General features: G+C 38.4%; 1 protein-coding gene across 1 annotated transcript; it reads left to right on the forward strand.

Moving 5' to 3' along the window:
• The first annotated feature begins 18,117 nt into the window (after nt 1-18,117).
• LOC111562342 (keratin-associated protein 19-7-like) lies at nt 18,118-18,289 on the forward strand. The gene has a single exon (XM_023260848.2). It carries the CDS (start codon nt 18,127-18,129, stop codon nt 18,274-18,276), a length of 150 nt encoding a protein of 49 aa, XP_023116616.1. The 5' UTR covers nt 18,118-18,126; the 3' UTR covers nt 18,277-18,289.
• The last annotated feature ends 294 nt before the right edge of the window (nt 18,290-18,583 follow it).

Consider the following 18,583-nt stretch of genomic DNA (forward strand, 5'->3'; position numbering starts at 1 on the left):
AAAGGAAACAAAACAAAACAAACAAACAAACAAACAAAAACCAGAACTAATATACTCAATGGGGAAAAACTGAGAGCTGTTCTTCTAGGGTCAAGAATAAGACAGGGATGTCCATTCTCACCACTGTTATTTAATATTGTATTGGAAGTTCTAGCCACAGAAATCAGACAACAAAACGAAATGAAAGGCATCTAAATCAGCAAGGAAGAAGTAAAATTTTCACTAGTTGCAGATGACATGATAGTACATATATAGAAAACCTGGAAGAGTCCACCAGAAGATCACTAGATTTGATACACAAATTCAGTAAAGTCACAGGATACAAAATCAACATACAGCAATCTATTTCTATTCACCAATAATGAAGCAGCAGAAAGAGAAATGAAGAAATTAATCCCATTTGCAATTGCATCAAAAGCCAAAAGAGACCGAAGAACAAACCTAACCAAAGAGGAAAACATCTATCCCCTGAAAATTATAAAACACAGATGAAAGAAACTGAATAAAACACAAAGAAATGGGAAAATAGTCCATGCTCAGGGCTTGGAAAAACAAATATTATTAAAATGTCTATACTGCACAAGGTAATCTACACATTTAATGCAATCTGTATCAAAATACCAACAACATTTTTCACAGAGCTAGAACAAACAATCCTAAAATTTGTATGGAACCACAACAGACTTTGAATAGCCAAAGCAACCTTGCAAAAGAAAAGCAAAGCTGGAGGCATCACAGTTCTGGACTTCAAGCTATATTACAAAACTGTAGTGATCAAACAAGTATGGCACTAGCACAAAAATATACACATAAATCAATAGAACAGAATAGAAAAGCCAGTAACAAACCAGAGAGCTATATGGCAAATTAATCTTCAACAAAGCAGGAAAGAATATCCAATGGAAAAAAGACAGTCTCTTCAACAAATAGCATTGGGAAAACTGCACAGCAACGTGCAAAAGCATGAAACTGGACCACTTTCTTACACCATACGCAAAAGTAAATTCAGAATGGATTAACGATTTAAATGTGAGACAGGAAGACATTAAAATCCTAGAGGAGAACACAGGCAGTAATTTTTTGACATTGACTGTAGTAACTTCTTACTAGGTATGTCTCCTGAGGCAAGGGGAAAAAAAGCAAAAATAAACTATTGGGACTTCATCAAAATAAAAAGACTTCTGCACAGTGAAGGAAACCACCAACAAAAGTAAAAAACAACCTATGGGATGGGAGAAGGTATTTGCAGATGACATATTCAAAATATCTAAAGAACTTATAAAACTGAAAACCCTCAGAAATGAATAATCCAATTAAAAAATGGGCTGAAGACATGAATGGACATTTTTCCAAAGAAGACATCCAGATGGCCAACAGACACATGGAAAGATGCTCAACATCATTCATCATCAGAGAAATACAAGTCAAAACTAGAATGAGATATTACCTCACACCTGTCAGAATGGCTAAAATCAACAACAAAGAAACAACAGATGCAGGCAAGGATGGGGAGAAAGGGGAACCCTCTTATACTGTTCATGGGGACGAAAACTGGCGCAACCCTTCTGGAAAACAATATAGAGTTTCCTCAAAAACTTAAAAATGGAATTTCCCTACAACCCAGCAATTGCACTACTACGTATTTACCTAAAGGTTACAAAAATACTAATCCGTTGGGATACATGCATCCCGATGTTTATAGCAGTATTATCAACAATAGCCAAATTGTGGAAAGAGTCCAAATGTCCATCAAATGATGAATGGTTAAAGAACATGTGGTATGTATGTATGTATGTACACACACACACACACACACACACACACAATGGAATACTACACGGAGATAAAAAAGAAAGAAATCTGAAATATTGCCACTTGCCACAACGTGGATGGAACTGGAGTATATTACACTGAATGAAGTAAGTCAGTCAGAGAAAGACAAATATATGATTTCACTCATACGTGGAATTTAAGAAGCAAACCAGATGAACATAGGGGAAGGGAAGGAAACATAAGATAAAAAAAGAGAGGGAGGCAAATTATAAGAGACTCTTAAATACAGAGAACAAACTGAAGGTTGCTAGAGTGGAGGTGGGTGAAGGGGGATGGGCTAAATGGGTGATGGGCATTAAGGAGGGCACTTGTGATGAGCATTGGATATTATATGTAAGAGATGAATCACTGGGTTCTACTCCTGAAGTCAATACTACATTGTATGCTAAATAATTTGTGGAAAACTACCTTCTTTTTTTCAGATAAATATTAAGATAATTTTGGAAATTTCCCCCCAAATTACACTGTGATGTTGATGAGGATTCTATTATAGTTATGAATTAAAATGAGAAGGGCTATAATCATTTCTATATTTTATCTTCTCATACAGTGAAATACATGGCATAACTTTATCCATTCTGGCCTTCTGTAGTCGTTCCATATAATTTTTTCACCAATGTCATGCACATTCCTCCTTAAATCCATCACTCTATCTGACATTGTTATTCAAATTGAAATAAGCTATTATTCAATTATACTTTCTAAAAGACTTTGTTAGGATACGTAAAGGTCTGTAATCATGTAATGTTTATTTTAAACTACCCATCTAACTATAGTCTCTTGTTACTCTCATTGGTAGTTGGTTTGATTTTGTTGTGTTTTCCAACTGTGACCATACCATCGATTTTCTAATGATATTTCCATTTCACTATATTATCTCTTGGTCTATTTTCTTTTTCAGGTGGATTGACATCCTCTACAGAAAGATGTTCAGTAACAGCGGCAGTTACAGAAATCCTTGCCTTATTTCAGTGTTCATTCCTGAAGTATACACATGCTTTTAACATTGACGATAAAACTTAATAGTACACTTAAGCTGAAGCAATCATCTTGAACAATATAGAGATAAAGAATGGTTAGTTTTCCTATAACAAAATGTTCATGGAGTTATTTAATAATAAAAGTTATGTCTCTATCTTTTTCAATTATTATCACCATTGGAATTGTGTCAAGAAAATGATCTAAAGATTTAATATAGATATTTTTTAAATCTCCATCCATTGCAAATTAATGCTTTTTTGCCTCAAATAACTCTGTTTCATAAAGACTCTGATCTTTTCTGGGGTAGAGTGTTCCTGCCATATTTGTACTATACTTTTTATACCATTATTATTTGTTATGCTATAAGCAACCCCTAGATATTACCACATTAAATCTACCTCTCAATCTATACACTTTACTACACACACCTCAATATACACACACACACACATCTATATTATAAAGATTTTACTCTACATACCTCAATATACACAATACATCAATATTACACACATAGTTTTTACTGGTAAACATATTTTAGATATCTCATGCTTAAGAAATGTCGATGCATATAAAACTAAACACCATACAACCACATAAAAAAACATGCAAACTAATAAGAATGACAGTATTCATGAATTTGGCTACACAAATTACTTGTAACCAAGTACCAGAATCAGTCCTGTCAGAAAACTGAAACAAAACAAAAAGCAGTGTTTCTCTGGATATCGAGGCTCTCTCTCAAAACAAAATTCAAGACAATGTTGATTTACATCCTGCTCTTGCAACCTCTGGTTTCTGTGCATTTGTGCTTTAAGTGCGAAGAGGGATGATGTTATTATTTCATGGCAAGCGTAAATAATACGTGCGGTTTTCAAGCCATGCAAACTCATGAAGCTGCGTTATAGAGATTAAATAAGACAGTAAATTTGTTTTCACTATGAAGTATATACTATGTACTTGAAAGCATTTGGAGGCAGCAGCAAAGGAATCCTCAAATTAATGGGTGTGAGGGCTTCTCCTGTAAATGAATGCACTGTTAATGACATGGTTTTCATCCCGATTAGTGGATAAAATGCACGGCATTATCACTTGTGGTTTGCCACATGAACTACTGAGGGTGTATAAAAGGCCTCGAGGAAACAGAAGTTCATATTCTGTAAGCAGACACTGCTCTCACCTAACTCGTCAACTCTTGAAACCATGAGCTACTACTACGGCAACTACTATGGCGGTCTGGGCTATGGCCTTGGCGGCCTGGGCTGCAGCTATGGCTGTGGCTGTGGCTATGGCTGTGGCTATGGTGCTGGCTACGGAGGTTACGGATACAGCGGCTATCGCCCATGTTTCTATGGAAGATATTGGTCCTCTGGCTGCTACTGAGAAGTCTTGAACACAACCTTGCCCACGACAAAGGACTTTCAGCTGCTTTTCCTCTTGCCGACTCTACCTTCTAGATATCTCATTCTGTTGGTGCCTCTTTTCTATGAAATAATGATGAGCCAATCCTCGGTTATTGGGATAGACCTTCCTTCAGATTTGCCATGCCAAGACTGACTTGATAAGAATCATCTGAATTTGCAATTCTAATATTGGAGGGAGATGGGGAGACGTACAGTTTGGGTAATGATTCTCCTTTGGGTTACGTTTTTGTGGCAGAACTCTCATTCTCAACTGTGCATGAGAGGCTTGTGAAAATTCACTTTACATTAAACTTACTTTGCCTGGCATTGTCGATGGCCACAGTGTCTCTTCTCTCCCTCATAGACAAGTGTTCTACATGTACAAGCACTGAGTGTGAGTTTATGCCTCTGTATGTCTGCTGTGTGTGCCCGTGTGCTTTGTAAAAGCTCCTGACGATGCTCTTAGACCTGTAATCCTGAGTAACCATAAGGGAAAAGAGACTGTCCGCGGTTCTTTTCACACTTTGTTCAAAGTATATCAACACAGCTGTAGCCGATCTTACCCAGCCTCATAGCCTCACAGTGGGATCATTATGCAACATTATAACACCATTTTCTACTGTTGTCCTCAAAACTCTGCCGTCTTTTACCGTTTCCAAGCAGGACAGGACTCTATTCTGTTGTTGGAAGCTGTGTTCTTTATGGATTTTGTCTCCTGTGGCTGCTATTTGGGCCTCACTTAAACAACAATTGAAGAAGCTCAAACAGCCTTCAGAATTACATAGCAATTGGTTAGCTGAGTTGCCATCCTTGTTTCCAGGTGCCCAGAGCTCTCTGTTATATGTGGATATGTAGTTCTGTAAGTGCCTACACTGGGAGTCCAAGTAGACATTTGTCAGACTGTAGATATTTGGTCCTTCCAACGTCCTACCTTGATTAATTTTGTCCCCTTGATAATCAGACGAATTACACTTATGTAACTTGGTTTGTGATGCTATTTAAAGGGCCAAAAGTCCGTCTATGAAATGTGTGTGAACATCATTTCTGTTTCTAGGCTTCCAGAAATACCTGCATTGTCCTGGTTATTCTGTTTACCCATTGTTTGTACTTCCAGTTGCCATCTTCACCTTTTATTCAACATTTTAAAAAAAAATTTAACAAGACTTGCTCCACTGAAGTTAAAACCCTGCAAAAATGGCAATGGTATGGAGCTCTATTGTCTTTCTGAAGAACTTTTTTTTTCAGTTGTCAAGAGGCAAGTTCTCTTGAAATGTCTTAAAATGAATGACAGCTTATTGAAGGCAACTGCATTCAAGATATAAACACAAAATAGGTCAACATTTAACCTACTTATATTTTAATTTATGAGAGTGATATCCTGAGGTCTGGAGTCTATAAACAAAACTGATCAAAAAACAAAAGCACATGAAATCTGGAATAAAGTGGGGAGGGAAAAATTCTGAAAAATTTTTCTTTATCCATTCATCAGTCAATGGACATTTGGGGTCTCTCCATAGTTTGGCTATTCTTGATAATGTTGCTATAAACATTGGGGTGAATGTACCCTTCACATCTATATTTTTGTATCCTTTGGATAAATAGCTAATTGTCCAATTGCTGGGTCATAGGGTAGTTCTATTTTTAGCTTCTTGAAGAATCTCCATATTGTTCTCCAGAGTGGCTGCACCACTTTGCATTCCCACCAACAGTGCAAGAGGATGCCCCTTTCTCCTCATCTTCACCAACACCTGTGTTTTCTCGTGTTATCTACCCAACATTTAAAGAGAATTAATACCTATTCTTCTGAAACTCTTCCAAAAAATAAAAATGGAAGAAAACTTCCATACTCATTTTATGAAGCCAACATTACCTTGATTCCAAAACCAGACAAAGATTTCACTAAAAAGGAGAATTATAGCCCATGATGCATCAATACGCCATGATGCAAAATTTCTCAACAAGATACTAGCAAATCAAATCCAATAGTACATTAAAAGAATGATTCACCACGATCAAGTGGGATTCATTCTTGAACTACAGGGGTCGTTAATATCCACAAATCAATCAACATGATACAGCACATTAATAAAAGAAGTGATAAGAACCATATGATTCTCTCAATAGATGCAGAAAAAACATTTGAAAAAATATAGCATCTTTCTTGATAAAAATTCTCAAGAAAGTAGGGATAAAAGGACCATACCTCAGCATCATAAAGGCCATATACAAAAGACCCACAGTGAATCATCCTCAATGGGGAAAAACTAAGAGCTTCTTCCCTAAGGTCAGGAACATGACAGGGATGTCCACTCTCACCACTGTTGTTCAACCTAGTACTAGAAGTCTTAGCCTTAGCAATCAGACAACAAAAGGACCTGAAAGTCATCCAAATCAGCAAGGAAGATGTAAAACTTTCACTCTTCACAGATGACATGATACTCTACGTAGAAAACCTGAAAGACAGCACCAATAAATTGCTAGAACTGATCCATGAATTCAGCAAGTCACAGAATCTAAAATCAATGTACAGAAATCTGTTGCATTTCTATACACAAATAATGATGCAGCAGAAAGAGAAATCAAGGAATCAATCCCATTTACAATTGCACCAAAAACCATAAGATACCCAGGAATAATCCTAACCAAAGAGGTAAAAGATCTGTACTCTGGAAACTGTAGAATACTTATGAAATAAACTGCAGAAGACTCAAAGAAATGGAAACATTCCATGCTCATGGATAGGAAGAACAAATATTGTTAAAATGTATATACTACCCAAAACAAACTACACATTCAGTGCAACCCCTATCAAAATAACACTATGACTTTTCACAGAGCTAGAAAAAACAATTCTAAATTTCTATTGAACCAGAAAAGACCCCAAATAGCCAAAATGATGTTGAAAAAAAAAGCAAAGTGGGAGGCATCACAATTCTGGACTTCAAGCTGTATACAAAAGCTGTAATCAACAAGACATTATGGTACTGGCACAAAAACAGACACATAGATCAATGGAACAGAATAGAGAATGCAGAAATGGACTCACAACTATATGGCCAACTAATTTTCCACAAAGAAGTAAAGTCTGGAAAAAAGACAAACTCTTCTACAAATGGTGTTGGAAAAACTGGAGAGTGACATGTAGAAGAAGGAAGCTGGGCCACTTTCTTACACTGTATACAAAAATAAATTCAAAATGGATTAAAGACCCACATGTGAGACAGGAAATCATCAAAATCCTACAAAAGAACACAGGCAGCAACCTCTTTGACCTTGGCTATAGCAACTTCTTACTAGAAATATCTTTGTAGGCAAGGGAAACAAAAGCAAAACTGAAGTATTGGGACTTCCTCAAGATAAAAAGCTTCTGCACAGTGAAGGAAACCATCAACAAAACTGAAAGGCAACCTTTGTAATGGGAGAAGATATTTGCAAATGACATATTGTATAAAGGGTTAGTATCCAAAATCTATAAAGAGCTTATCTAAGTCAACAACCAAAAAATAAATGATCCAGTTAAGAAATGGGCAGAAGGCATGAACAGACATTTCTCCAAAGACATACAAATGGCTAACAGAAACATGAAAAGATGCTCAACATCACTCATCACCAGGGAAATACAAATAAAAACCACGAAGATATACCACCTCAAACCTGTCAGAATGACTGAAATTAACAACTCAGGAAACCATAGATGTTGACCAGGGTGTGGAGAAAGGGAAACCCTCTTACACTGTTGGTGAGAATGCAAACTGATGCAGCCATTCTGGAAAACAGTGTGGAGGTTCCTCAAAAAGTAAAAATAGAGCTACCCTATTAGGTATTTTTCCAAAGGATCCAAAAATGCTGACTTGAAGGGGCACATGCACCCCAATGTTTATAGCAGCATTATCAACAATACCCAAATTATGGAAATAGCCCAAATATCCATTGACTGATGAATAAAGAAGTTGTGGTATATATATAAACAATGGAATGTTGCTCGGCTATCAAAAAGAATGAAATTTGCAACAACGTGGATGGAACTAGTGTATTATCATAAGCAAAATAAGCCAGTTAGGAAAGATAAACATCATATGATTTCACTCATAGGTATAATTTAAGAAAAAAAAACAGATGAACTTAGGTAAAGGGAAAGAAAAACAAGATAAAAACAGAGCGGAAGGCAAACCAAAAGAAACTCTTACATACAGAGAACAAATTGAGGGTTGCTGGAAGGGAGTTGGATGGTGGGATGGGCTAAATAATTGATGAGCATTAAAGGAGGGCACTTATTGGGAAGAACAATGGGTATTTTATGTAAGTGATGAATCACTAAAATCTACTCCTGAAACCAATACTTCACTATGTGCCGTATGGTAACTAACTTTAACTTAAATAAAATCCTGGAACAACAACAACAACAACAAAAAGATACAGCATGTTGCATGTAGCCCAAGTTCAAGTTCAGCCCAATACAAAGTTTTTTTGAACTTTACAATGTGATTATAAGTTAATCTACATTCCAAAAAAACCCGTATCATAGGATGCTCTGGGCTTGGGCATCTAGAAGTATCTGTGCCCGCTGTGTCAACAAGAACCTTGGCTTATTCAGTGTGCTATGGTTGGTGACGTCATGGTGGCTGATGGCTCGCATGATGGGTTCAGATATCTGCTCAGGGGAATGTATCATCACATTGTATCCGATCTACACTAAGTACCAGAGGTAGAAAGACACAAAAAATTCTCTGGGATCTTGATGAGCTCACAGTTCAGATGGAACTCAGATAACAAATGCATAATACAGTGACCTGTGTTAACTTTTTAGAAGTTTATTTATTTATTTTTAGAGAGAAAGAGAGAGCATGAGCAGAGGAGGGGAAGAGAGAAAGGAAGAGAGAGAATCCCAAGTAGGCCCCATGTTGGCAGTGCAGAGCCCCATGTGGGGCTGCATCTCAGGCACCGTGAGATCATGACCTGAGCCAAAATCACAAGTCGGATGCTTAACCAGCCCACTGAACCACCCAGGTGCCCCATATCTGTGTTAACTTTTCAGAAAGATCTATGTATTGAGAGCAATGGGACCTCATGGGAGGGATATCTAATCAAGCCTTGTGTAGTCAGAGTTTTCAGAAAAGATACTACCTGAACTTAGTATTGAAAAAAAGTGGAGAGAGGGGGGATTTGGAATGTGTTGGGGTGCAGTGTTTGTGCTAGCTGTGTGCTCTTAGAGCCCATTTTGCCATAACCACTAACCAGAAGCTATTTCTCTAGTAGACATGCACTTGTTCAACATTTTCAATAGAGATTCATTTAGAAACTAGAAATTGAAAGGTGGAGTTAGATTGCCTGGAAAGCTCTTCGAGCTTCATAGGTGATAACCACCATCAAAAATAATGGTGGCAGTTTTCTAGAAATTGCTGTGAGTACGGATATGAAACTGAAGACAGATGATTTAGAAGAATCAGTGCCCTGTTTTGTAATTATTACAAGTCTAAAGAAGATTTAAGTTGGAGAATCGATTGTAGCAGAAAGCCATTACAGTCTGCCCGCCCTCCCCCTGCCCCACCCCACCCTCACAGCCATCCTGAAAGAGAGCATTCCTAGGAAACCTTTCATCAGATGAACTGGCATAAAGTGAAGATGCAATTACCATTAATTTATATGGAAAAAACGTCAAGCATTCCTAGACCCCAAAATAACCTCTTTTAGTCTTTTCTAATACCTTGGGACACATCTTGTTAATGGATACGCAAAATCAATGGAGGTACAGCACAGGTGCTCACGAATATAATTCAAAGCTCTACTGGCTGGTACTCAGACGCGGAGTGTAGTTCCTGAGGAGGCCGCTGGGGGCGCTACTGTCATACCTCGGGGTGGGCCGAGCCTTTATAATGACACATTGCAAAGCCAACGGTGATACGATTTTCGTAAGCAGCCATTTTTTTTTTTTTTAAGGGAAAAATCCTCTTAATATTTCTTTGGGTTAGCGAAAGCACGTACAAATGTAGTTCTTTCATAAAAGCAAAGGGGCCTAACAAGAACTTTTGAAAAAAGACCACCTGTATTTTGGTGATTAAGGTTGTGATCAACAATATCTTGCTGAAAGCTTTCAAGGAATGCTCCTTAAGTGACTTCACTTAAGAATATTGTTATTTAGTAAGTTCTATTATTTTTTCCATTTTCAAAACACCTTTCCGATATATTTTCCTTAACATTTGGAACAGAGTTTTTGAATTATACAAAGCCATTTTATCTTACTTTTCAAAATGAATTTCAACTCAACATTCAATGTCACATTATATGACATAACCAGAACTGAGGCTAACGTGTAACTGTAGTTGGAAGAATTCTAAATTTTAGCTTTTGTTTACCGGTCTGTACAGAGAAGAAAGCTTTCTCTAAGAACAGCATGCTTTTCTGAAGTTTGACAGGTAGAATGTAGCATTAAACTAGCATCAATTTCCTATCCATGCGAAAGAGTCATAAAGCAGATTCCCAGAAGGTCAACCTCTAATATATTTACTTTGACATGTATAATCAGATACATCATATTACAAATTTAGCATGATACTATTTTCCTAATTCTCTTTGAACCCCTTCTGACTCGTACATGTGTGACAACTCTTATTCCTGATGAAGTTCAGGAATATTACTAATGATTTCAGGGATTGGGTTAAACATATTTGAGATTGTAAGGTTAAGAGACGATATTAGTTTTCTCTTGCTGCTTAACAAATCACCACAAATTTATCAGTTAAAGGTTTTTTTTCATGTTTACTTATCTTGGAGACAGAGAGTGAGAGAGAGAGAGAGAGAGACAGAAGTGGGGGAGGGGCAGAGAGAGACACACACACACAGAACCTGAAGTAGGCTCCAGGCTCTGAGCTGTTAGCAAAGAGCCCGATATGGGGCTCGAATTCATGAACTGTGAGATCATGACCTGAGCTGAAGTCGGATGCTTAACATCACAAATTTCCTCATTTAAAAGAGCACTCATGTCCTCATGCCCCCACCTCTCCTGTAGACCAGAAGTTTGGCAAAGTGTTGTTGGGTTCTCTGCTCATTGTATCCCAAAGCTGGGCTGAGTTCTCACCCGGGACTAAGGAAGAATCTACTTGTTGAGAGAATCCAGTTCCTGTGGTTGGAGGATTGAATTCCCATTTCTATGCTGGCTGCCAGCAGGGGCTACTCTCAGCAATGAGATGCCACCTACATTCCGTGGCACATGCCCCACCCACCCCCCACTACATCAAAGTCATGTCAAACCCTCCTCATTCTGAGTCTGTTACCAGCCGGAGAAAACTATTTTTACAGGGCTCATGTGATTAGGTCAGGCCCACCCAGATAATCTCCATTTTTTTAAGTCACCTGTGCTACGTATGAAAGAGCCTAATCACAGTAGAAAAACCTATTATATTCACAGTGCTGAAATAATACAGGGCATGTATATCAGGAAGGGGTAGATCTTAAGGACCATCTTAACCTGCTACCTAACCAAGTGACATGTTCTCATGTTGCCCTGAACAACCACTTTCCACCTCTTTCAGAGCAAAGCCAAAGCTTTTATTTTTTTTTTATTTTTATTTTATTTTTTTTTTTCAACGTTTATTTATTTTTGGGACAGAGAGAGACAGAGCATGAACGGGGGAGGGGCAGAGAGAGAGGGAGACACAGAATCGGAAACAGGCTCCAGGCTCTGAGCCATCAGCCCGGAGCCCGACGCGGGGCTCGAACTCACGGACCGCGAGATCGTGACCTGGCTGAAGTCGGACGCTTAACTGACTGCGCCACCCAGGCGCCCCAAGCCAAAGCTTTTAAATGGCGCTGCTAAGAGTATAACTGATCAGCACAGACCTAAATGATCTCACATCTCTCATGCAACCTTCCTCTCTTCTCCCTCTAGTTTGTTCCACTTCAGGGAACATGACCCTCAAGGAGCCTAGCATGACCGCATATCAGGGCACCTGTGTTTTTGGTTCCCTCTGCCTGTCTGCTCTTCCCCCGACAGCTACATGGCTTATGAAAATTCACTTATCTGGGATGGGATGAGCCTTCCCTACCCATGTGCCATTTCACTACCCATAGTGGGTCATTGCATATCTCCCACCTCTGCTTTATATTTTGTTCTCATTTCGTTCTTTGTTCTTATTACTATTATCACTATGAAATATACTCTTTTGATGGATTGATTGATCGGCTCCTGTCCCATTAGAATGGGAGGAGCCTTTAGGAAGACAGGCTTTTGTCTGCTTCGTTTATTACCTTGAAATGTGCTTCCCAGTGCCTGGAAAAAATGTGGCACACAGAGTAGCCACTCAGTAAATATTTGTTGAGTGTATACAATCAGTCCCTTTTGTTTATGGTTGTCTCCGCCACTAAAATGTGAGTCCAGGGGAAATGGGGAATTTGTTTTTCTTTTACTACTTTATCTTTAAGACGAGTAAGTAAATGTTCTCTATTATTTGTCCAATGAATGAATGAAAATTAATTTGAATTTGCGGAAAGAAGAAAGAAGCTTGGCTAAGGTATGAGTCCAGGTTCCTGGCTTGCATAACTGGCTTGCATAACTGGTGAATTTTGAAGCTCTGTGTCAAGATAGGGAAGAGAAAAAACATTGAGTGCTTGGTGCGTAAAAGGTTAGATGGGCAGCGTTTTGTTTTGTTTTAAAGATTTTGTTTATTTATTTTTTTAATGTTTATTTTTGAGACAGACAGAGCAAGTGAGGGAGGTGCAGAGAGAGAGGGAGACACAGAATCTGAAGCAGGCTCCAGGCTCTGAGCTGTCAGCACAGAGCCCGCGGTGGGGCTTGAACTCACAGACCGCGAGATCATGCCCTGAGCCGAAGTCAGACGCTTCACTGACTGAGCTACACAGGTGCCCCAAGTTTCTTTTTTTTTTTTTTTAATACATTTTTCACATATTGAATCTGAAATGGATTTCAAAGCAAATAAGTGTGCCCAGGAGACAGAGAAGGTGGGGAGTGCCAAGGATTGCTGGCCTGATGGTAACTGTCTGCTTTGTGAAGTACAACTTGGGCCAGAGCAAGAGAATGGGAGTCTGTTTTGAAAGACAGACAGACATTTGACATGACTGTGGGGAATCGGGGAAGAAACGAACTTGGGCACAGAGATGGATTTATGGGCAGCAGTGAGGGCTTAGTTGGGATCAGATGCAAAACATTTGTATTGTGTTCAGTTTTACGCTTTTTTTTTCCTTCTGTTTTGGCCATGCAGAATAGATCTAGTATAATTAACTTGCTAATATACTTCACCACTTATGTTCACTAATGACTTTTTCTTTAAATGCAAAGCACATGCGTGGGCGTGTAAAACATTTTTTTTTCCAGCCTGTGCTAAGACATACTCTAATGTTAAATCTAGTCATTGGCGGGGAAGTTCCTGCAAATACTGTGGATTGTATGAAGGGGAAAAGAATCAGCAAAGAGATGATATTTGGAAATTTAAACAACTACGGTTCCTGAAAGCAGAGAGAGAGGGTGTGTTTTATTCACTGGCGTGTGCTCAAGACACAGGACCCCTGTGGGCCATATTAGGCAACTCAGTAAATGTTTCCAGAAGAAAAATTTGCAGTTTGATCAGATACAATATAAACCTGAAATGAGAAGTGTGTTTTTCTACTGGCCCTAACTGGCAACTCTAAGGCCCACTGACGTTCTGAAGAGAAAGATCGATAAAGAAGAAGGAAAAGGAATGAAAATTATGAAAATGGAAAAAATACCAAGGATAAACTAGAAAACACAGTTTTCAAACGCAGCAGGATGAGGCCGCAATCAGAAGCTTCTGGTTCAAAGAAACAAATTATTTTGTTTGTGTCAACTCCTTTGAAAGTATCAAGAAGTGACAATAGAAAAGCTGTGGTCTTGAGGGAAGAGAGAGAAAGAGACAGAAATCCACATGGTGCCCTGTAGTTATTAAGCTGAAGGACTAACCAGTCTTCCAAGTCAATATCCAATGATTATGTTACAGATTGTACCACAGGTAAGATAACTGCCTAGACCTCCGGACAGAGCCCTTTGCTCATTTTATTTTCAATTCTTTTTTCCCCCCACTCAAATTATTAGTTATATATTGCTCCTTTTTATTCGTGCTTTACTATCTATCTCTTATTCTGGAATGCAGTATCCATAATGTTCGTGGGCTGGCTTTTCTGTTTTACACTGAGTATATTAGGGACTGAAATGTAGTAATCACCAGATAAATGTTTGTTGAATAGATTAACCACCAAAAGGTTGTGCAGGCTGCCTTTAGCGAGCTAATACTTCCCATAGATATTTTAAAGTAAATAGTATTATATTAATCAGCATTCCTGGTGGGGTTGCTAAAGAATTAAGAAAGGTCGGGGCGCCTGGGTGGTTCAGTCAGCTAAGCATCTGACTCTTGGTTTTGGCTCAGGTCATGATCTCACAGTTTCAGGGTTTGAGCCCTGTGTCAGGTTCTGTGCTTGGGATTCTCTCTCTCTCCCTCTCTCTCTGCCCCTCCCCTACTTGTGCTGTCTTTGTCTCTCTCAAAAATAAATAAACTAAAAAAAAAAAAAAAAAGAATTAAGAAAGGTTAATTTAGGAGTAACATGCTTTATTTTACTAAGCCAACCAATTTTAAAAAGAAATATTTCAAACATTTGTTTTAATTTATTTTAAAAAGTAATCATTTTTTTTTCTTAAATAGGTTAAGTATTTCTTGTTTGAAATTTAAATGCTTTTCTCTGAAGTCGTGTTCCTTCTGAAGGCCAAATGACTTTACCGTTACCTAATGGTAGAGACAGGATTGTATAGTGAGTAAAAGTAAAGGCTCGTTAACCAGAAAACTGATTTTGAAACTCACATCAGCTACCGATTAGTTGTGTGACCTTGTGTTAGCAATCAAACAGGATGGGAATAGTACTCACAGGATTGTTATGGGGTTGAGCTAAAACATATAAAGGACTTCAAATACTACCTGGCCTATATTGATCCCCTGGTAAATATTTGTATTATCATTGTTTACTTTAAAATGATAGTATAAATTCTGTAGACGAGGTCAGTAAGTATCCTATCTAGTTCTTTTCTAGTCAATGTGTACTCTCTGTGGAGAATCATCCAAAAGATTTCTTCTTCAGGATTGTCAATGAAAACACTGTGCTAATTTTTAAACAGTTTACAAGTTCTTGCACTTGTTTGGCAGTTCTTGGGAGTGCGATGAAATATGGCTTATATATGATTACCTTAACAAATTGGCTGATATCCAGGGTCTGTTGAATTGAACCACATTTTGAGGGAATTGGATTTTCCCCATACTCCTTGCAGTTGCTGTTTGATTATTCGATTTTTCCACTGTTGTTTCAAAACCACAGAATAAGGCTGACTTTTAAGTGAACACATTTTAAAAATATACATCGATTAAAAAGAAAATGAAGAATTGTTATAAGAAATCAAAGGAGCCTCTAACACTGATACTTGGCAAAATCTTGAGATGTGAACACAGAGGTATCTTGGAGCGATAAAAGATGGGGAGAAAGTTTCTTTTCTTCGACAACCAGCATGAGTCCTAGGTGGTTGTGAGAGTCTGGTCCTTTCTGTGCTGGGTGGGAAGCGGTGTAGGCTGAGGATAAGACGAAGAGACAGATCACTTGGTGTTTCATATACAAATACAGTTTAAGACTAGAGGTAGGCTCCTCCTTTAGGATTTAAATAAAGCAGAACACAGGAGGTAGTTCCTAGGTTGAACCTTGTGATATCTTCTATTACTGATGTCCTTTACAAGGCAAATACCTGCCTTTATCTGGGTTATGACAGGATTGAAGATAATAGATTTTTAAAATTTTTACCTTAAATTAGGGGCACCTGGCTTAGTCGGTTAGCCTCCAGCTTCGGCTCAGGTCATGATCTCACGGTTCATGAGTTCAAGCCCCACATTGGCCTCTGTGCTGATAGCTCAGAGCCTGGAGCCTGCTTTGGATTCTGGGTCTTCCTCTCTCTCTGCCCCTGTTCTGTTCACATTCTGTCTCTTTCTCTCAAAAATAAATGATAAAAAAATTAAAAAAATATTTTTCCTTAAATTTTATTAAACCAAATTCTGTTAGTGTAAACAGACCCAAAAAGAGCAGTTCTTTACCATTAATAATTCTCTTCAATTGGTACATTGCAAAGCTCCATCAGTATGGAAATAATAAGCCATTTAATCACACTGTACTATTAATAAACTAGTAGGGGCAGCAAGTGTAATAAGCTTAAATGAAATCCAAAAATCATCTATACACTTTCTGATATTTGAATATTTTGAGCATTTTTTTTCAGCAGAACTAACTACATGAACGTGCTAATTGGTTTCATGTCACTTGCATTTATTCTAATAATAGTGGGAATAAACAATAAACCACAAATATGAGGCAGCACTGCACCTGAGAGATTCAACTCCTTCACCTGCAAGCATAGCCTCAATTTCAAATTTCTCTGACACACTGAGGTTGAATTGGAACACTTAGGGTTAAAGATGTGGTATATATAATATGATGGAATATTACTCAGTCATAAAAAAGAATGAGATATTGCCATTTGCAACAATGTGGATGGACCAAGAGGGCATTACGTTAAGTGAAATAAGTCAGACAAAGATGAACACCGTGTGATTTCACTTACATGTGGAATCTCAAAAACAAAACAAATGAACAAACAAAGAAAAAAGCAGAGACAGACACATATACAGAGAACTAACTGGTGGTTGCCAGAGGGGAGGTGTGGGCAATGGGCACAATGGGGAAAGAGGAGTAGAAGATACAGGCTTCCAGTTATGGAATGAATAAGGCATGAGGACAACAGGCTCAGCGTAGGGAATACAGTCACTGAATTGCGAGAGTTACATGGGGGCAGACTGTAGCTACACTTGTGGGGGAACATAGTATAATGTACAGACTTGTGGAGTCACTATGTTGGACCCCGAAATTAATGTAGCATTGTGTGTTGACCATGCTTCAATAATTAAAAAAAAAATCATTGTTGCATAATTCTGTTGTCTGACTTGTAGTTCCTCATTGGTTAAGAAAACAAATAAATAAAGGACACTGACATCAATGGTGCCCCAAGTCTCTTTGAATTCTGAAATCCTATGGTCCCATGATAATATGGAATTCAGATCCTGATATAAGAATGTATTCCTGGGCAGAGAGCTGTTTATAATAATCAGCAGGAACTCTTTTTTTTTATTCAATCTTCAGCGGAATCTACCAGGCAGGCTTACTCTAACGTGAGACATAATGCTTGAGGCATTCTTTTGACTCCCAGTTTGTGGCTGTTCTAAAAATTAAATATCATCCTTGCACCAGGAAACCTGGGTCTCAGCTGACTTTAAAAGCACATTGTATTTAGATGTACATCACAGTTGATTGCCATTGTCACAGGACTAGTATTTCAGGGAACGATTCTGGTTCACTTTATGTGAATTCTTGGTAAAGAAGACACCCTTGGCTTAGAAAAGAGTCACCAGGCATGAATTGTCAAAGGAAAAGATACAATTAGAGGAAAAGATACAATTGTCAAAGGAAAAAAATGCAATCTCCTGTGACGCCGAGTTGAAAAATGCCTGAAGCTACAGAGATTTGCTGACGGGAGGGGAAGCCAAGAAACCCAGAGTATGGCGGTTATAAACACAATAACATCTTATTAACAGTCCAATGTTTCTCTAGGCATTCAAATGAAGCAGAAAATCAGGCCTGTCGCATAACTTTTAAATAACTAAGTGACATAAATAAGCGGAAGACACAGTTTGGTGTTAGGAAACAAGATGGTTGACATAGTTTCCAAGTAATGTGTTCTATCATATGACATTCAGAGGTGTGGCCTTGTACACCCCTCAGCGTACATATAAATGTCCCTGTGCTGTCACAGTCACAAAACTGGCCCACGATACCGAGCCACACTCACCACCCTGACACCATGAGCTACTACGGCAGCTACTACGGAGGCCTGGGCTACGGCTGTGGAGGCTTCGGCGGCCTGGGCTGCGGCTGTGGCTGGGGAGCCTACAGATATGGCTGCTCTCGTCCCTGGTACTATGGAAGATACTGGTCTTCTGGCTTCTATTGAATAAATACTTGAAAATTTACAATTTGTGCGCTTGTCTCTGATTCATCCAGAAAATTGTATTTCATAACCTCGTACGTTGTTTATCCTGTCTTGAGACTTAAACTGTTATCTGGGCCAGCTGGTTTCTGACAATAATGTGATGAAAACTTGATTCAGTACATGTTTCGTTAGTAATGCTCTTCAAGGATCCCCTTCTGTGTAGGATGGAGAGTCATTGTACCCTAGCCAGGCTTTGCCTTTCTATATCTGGTATCTATAATAATCTTTTTCTGACAGAGTAAATGTGTTTTGAGCTTCAGTTTTGTTT

The sequence above is a fragment of the Felis catus genome, chromosome C2, assembly GCF_018350175.1.
Source record: "Felis catus isolate Fca126 chromosome C2, F.catus_Fca126_mat1.0, whole genome shotgun sequence".
Lineage (NCBI taxonomy): Eukaryota > Metazoa > Chordata > Mammalia > Carnivora > Felidae > Felis > Felis catus.

What these genes read in the sequence shown, in the direction of transcription:
- LOC111562342 (XM_023260848.2), top strand. Translation starts at nt 18,127, where the DNA reads ATGAGCTACTACGGCAGCTACTACGGAGGCCTGGGCTACGGCTGTGGA.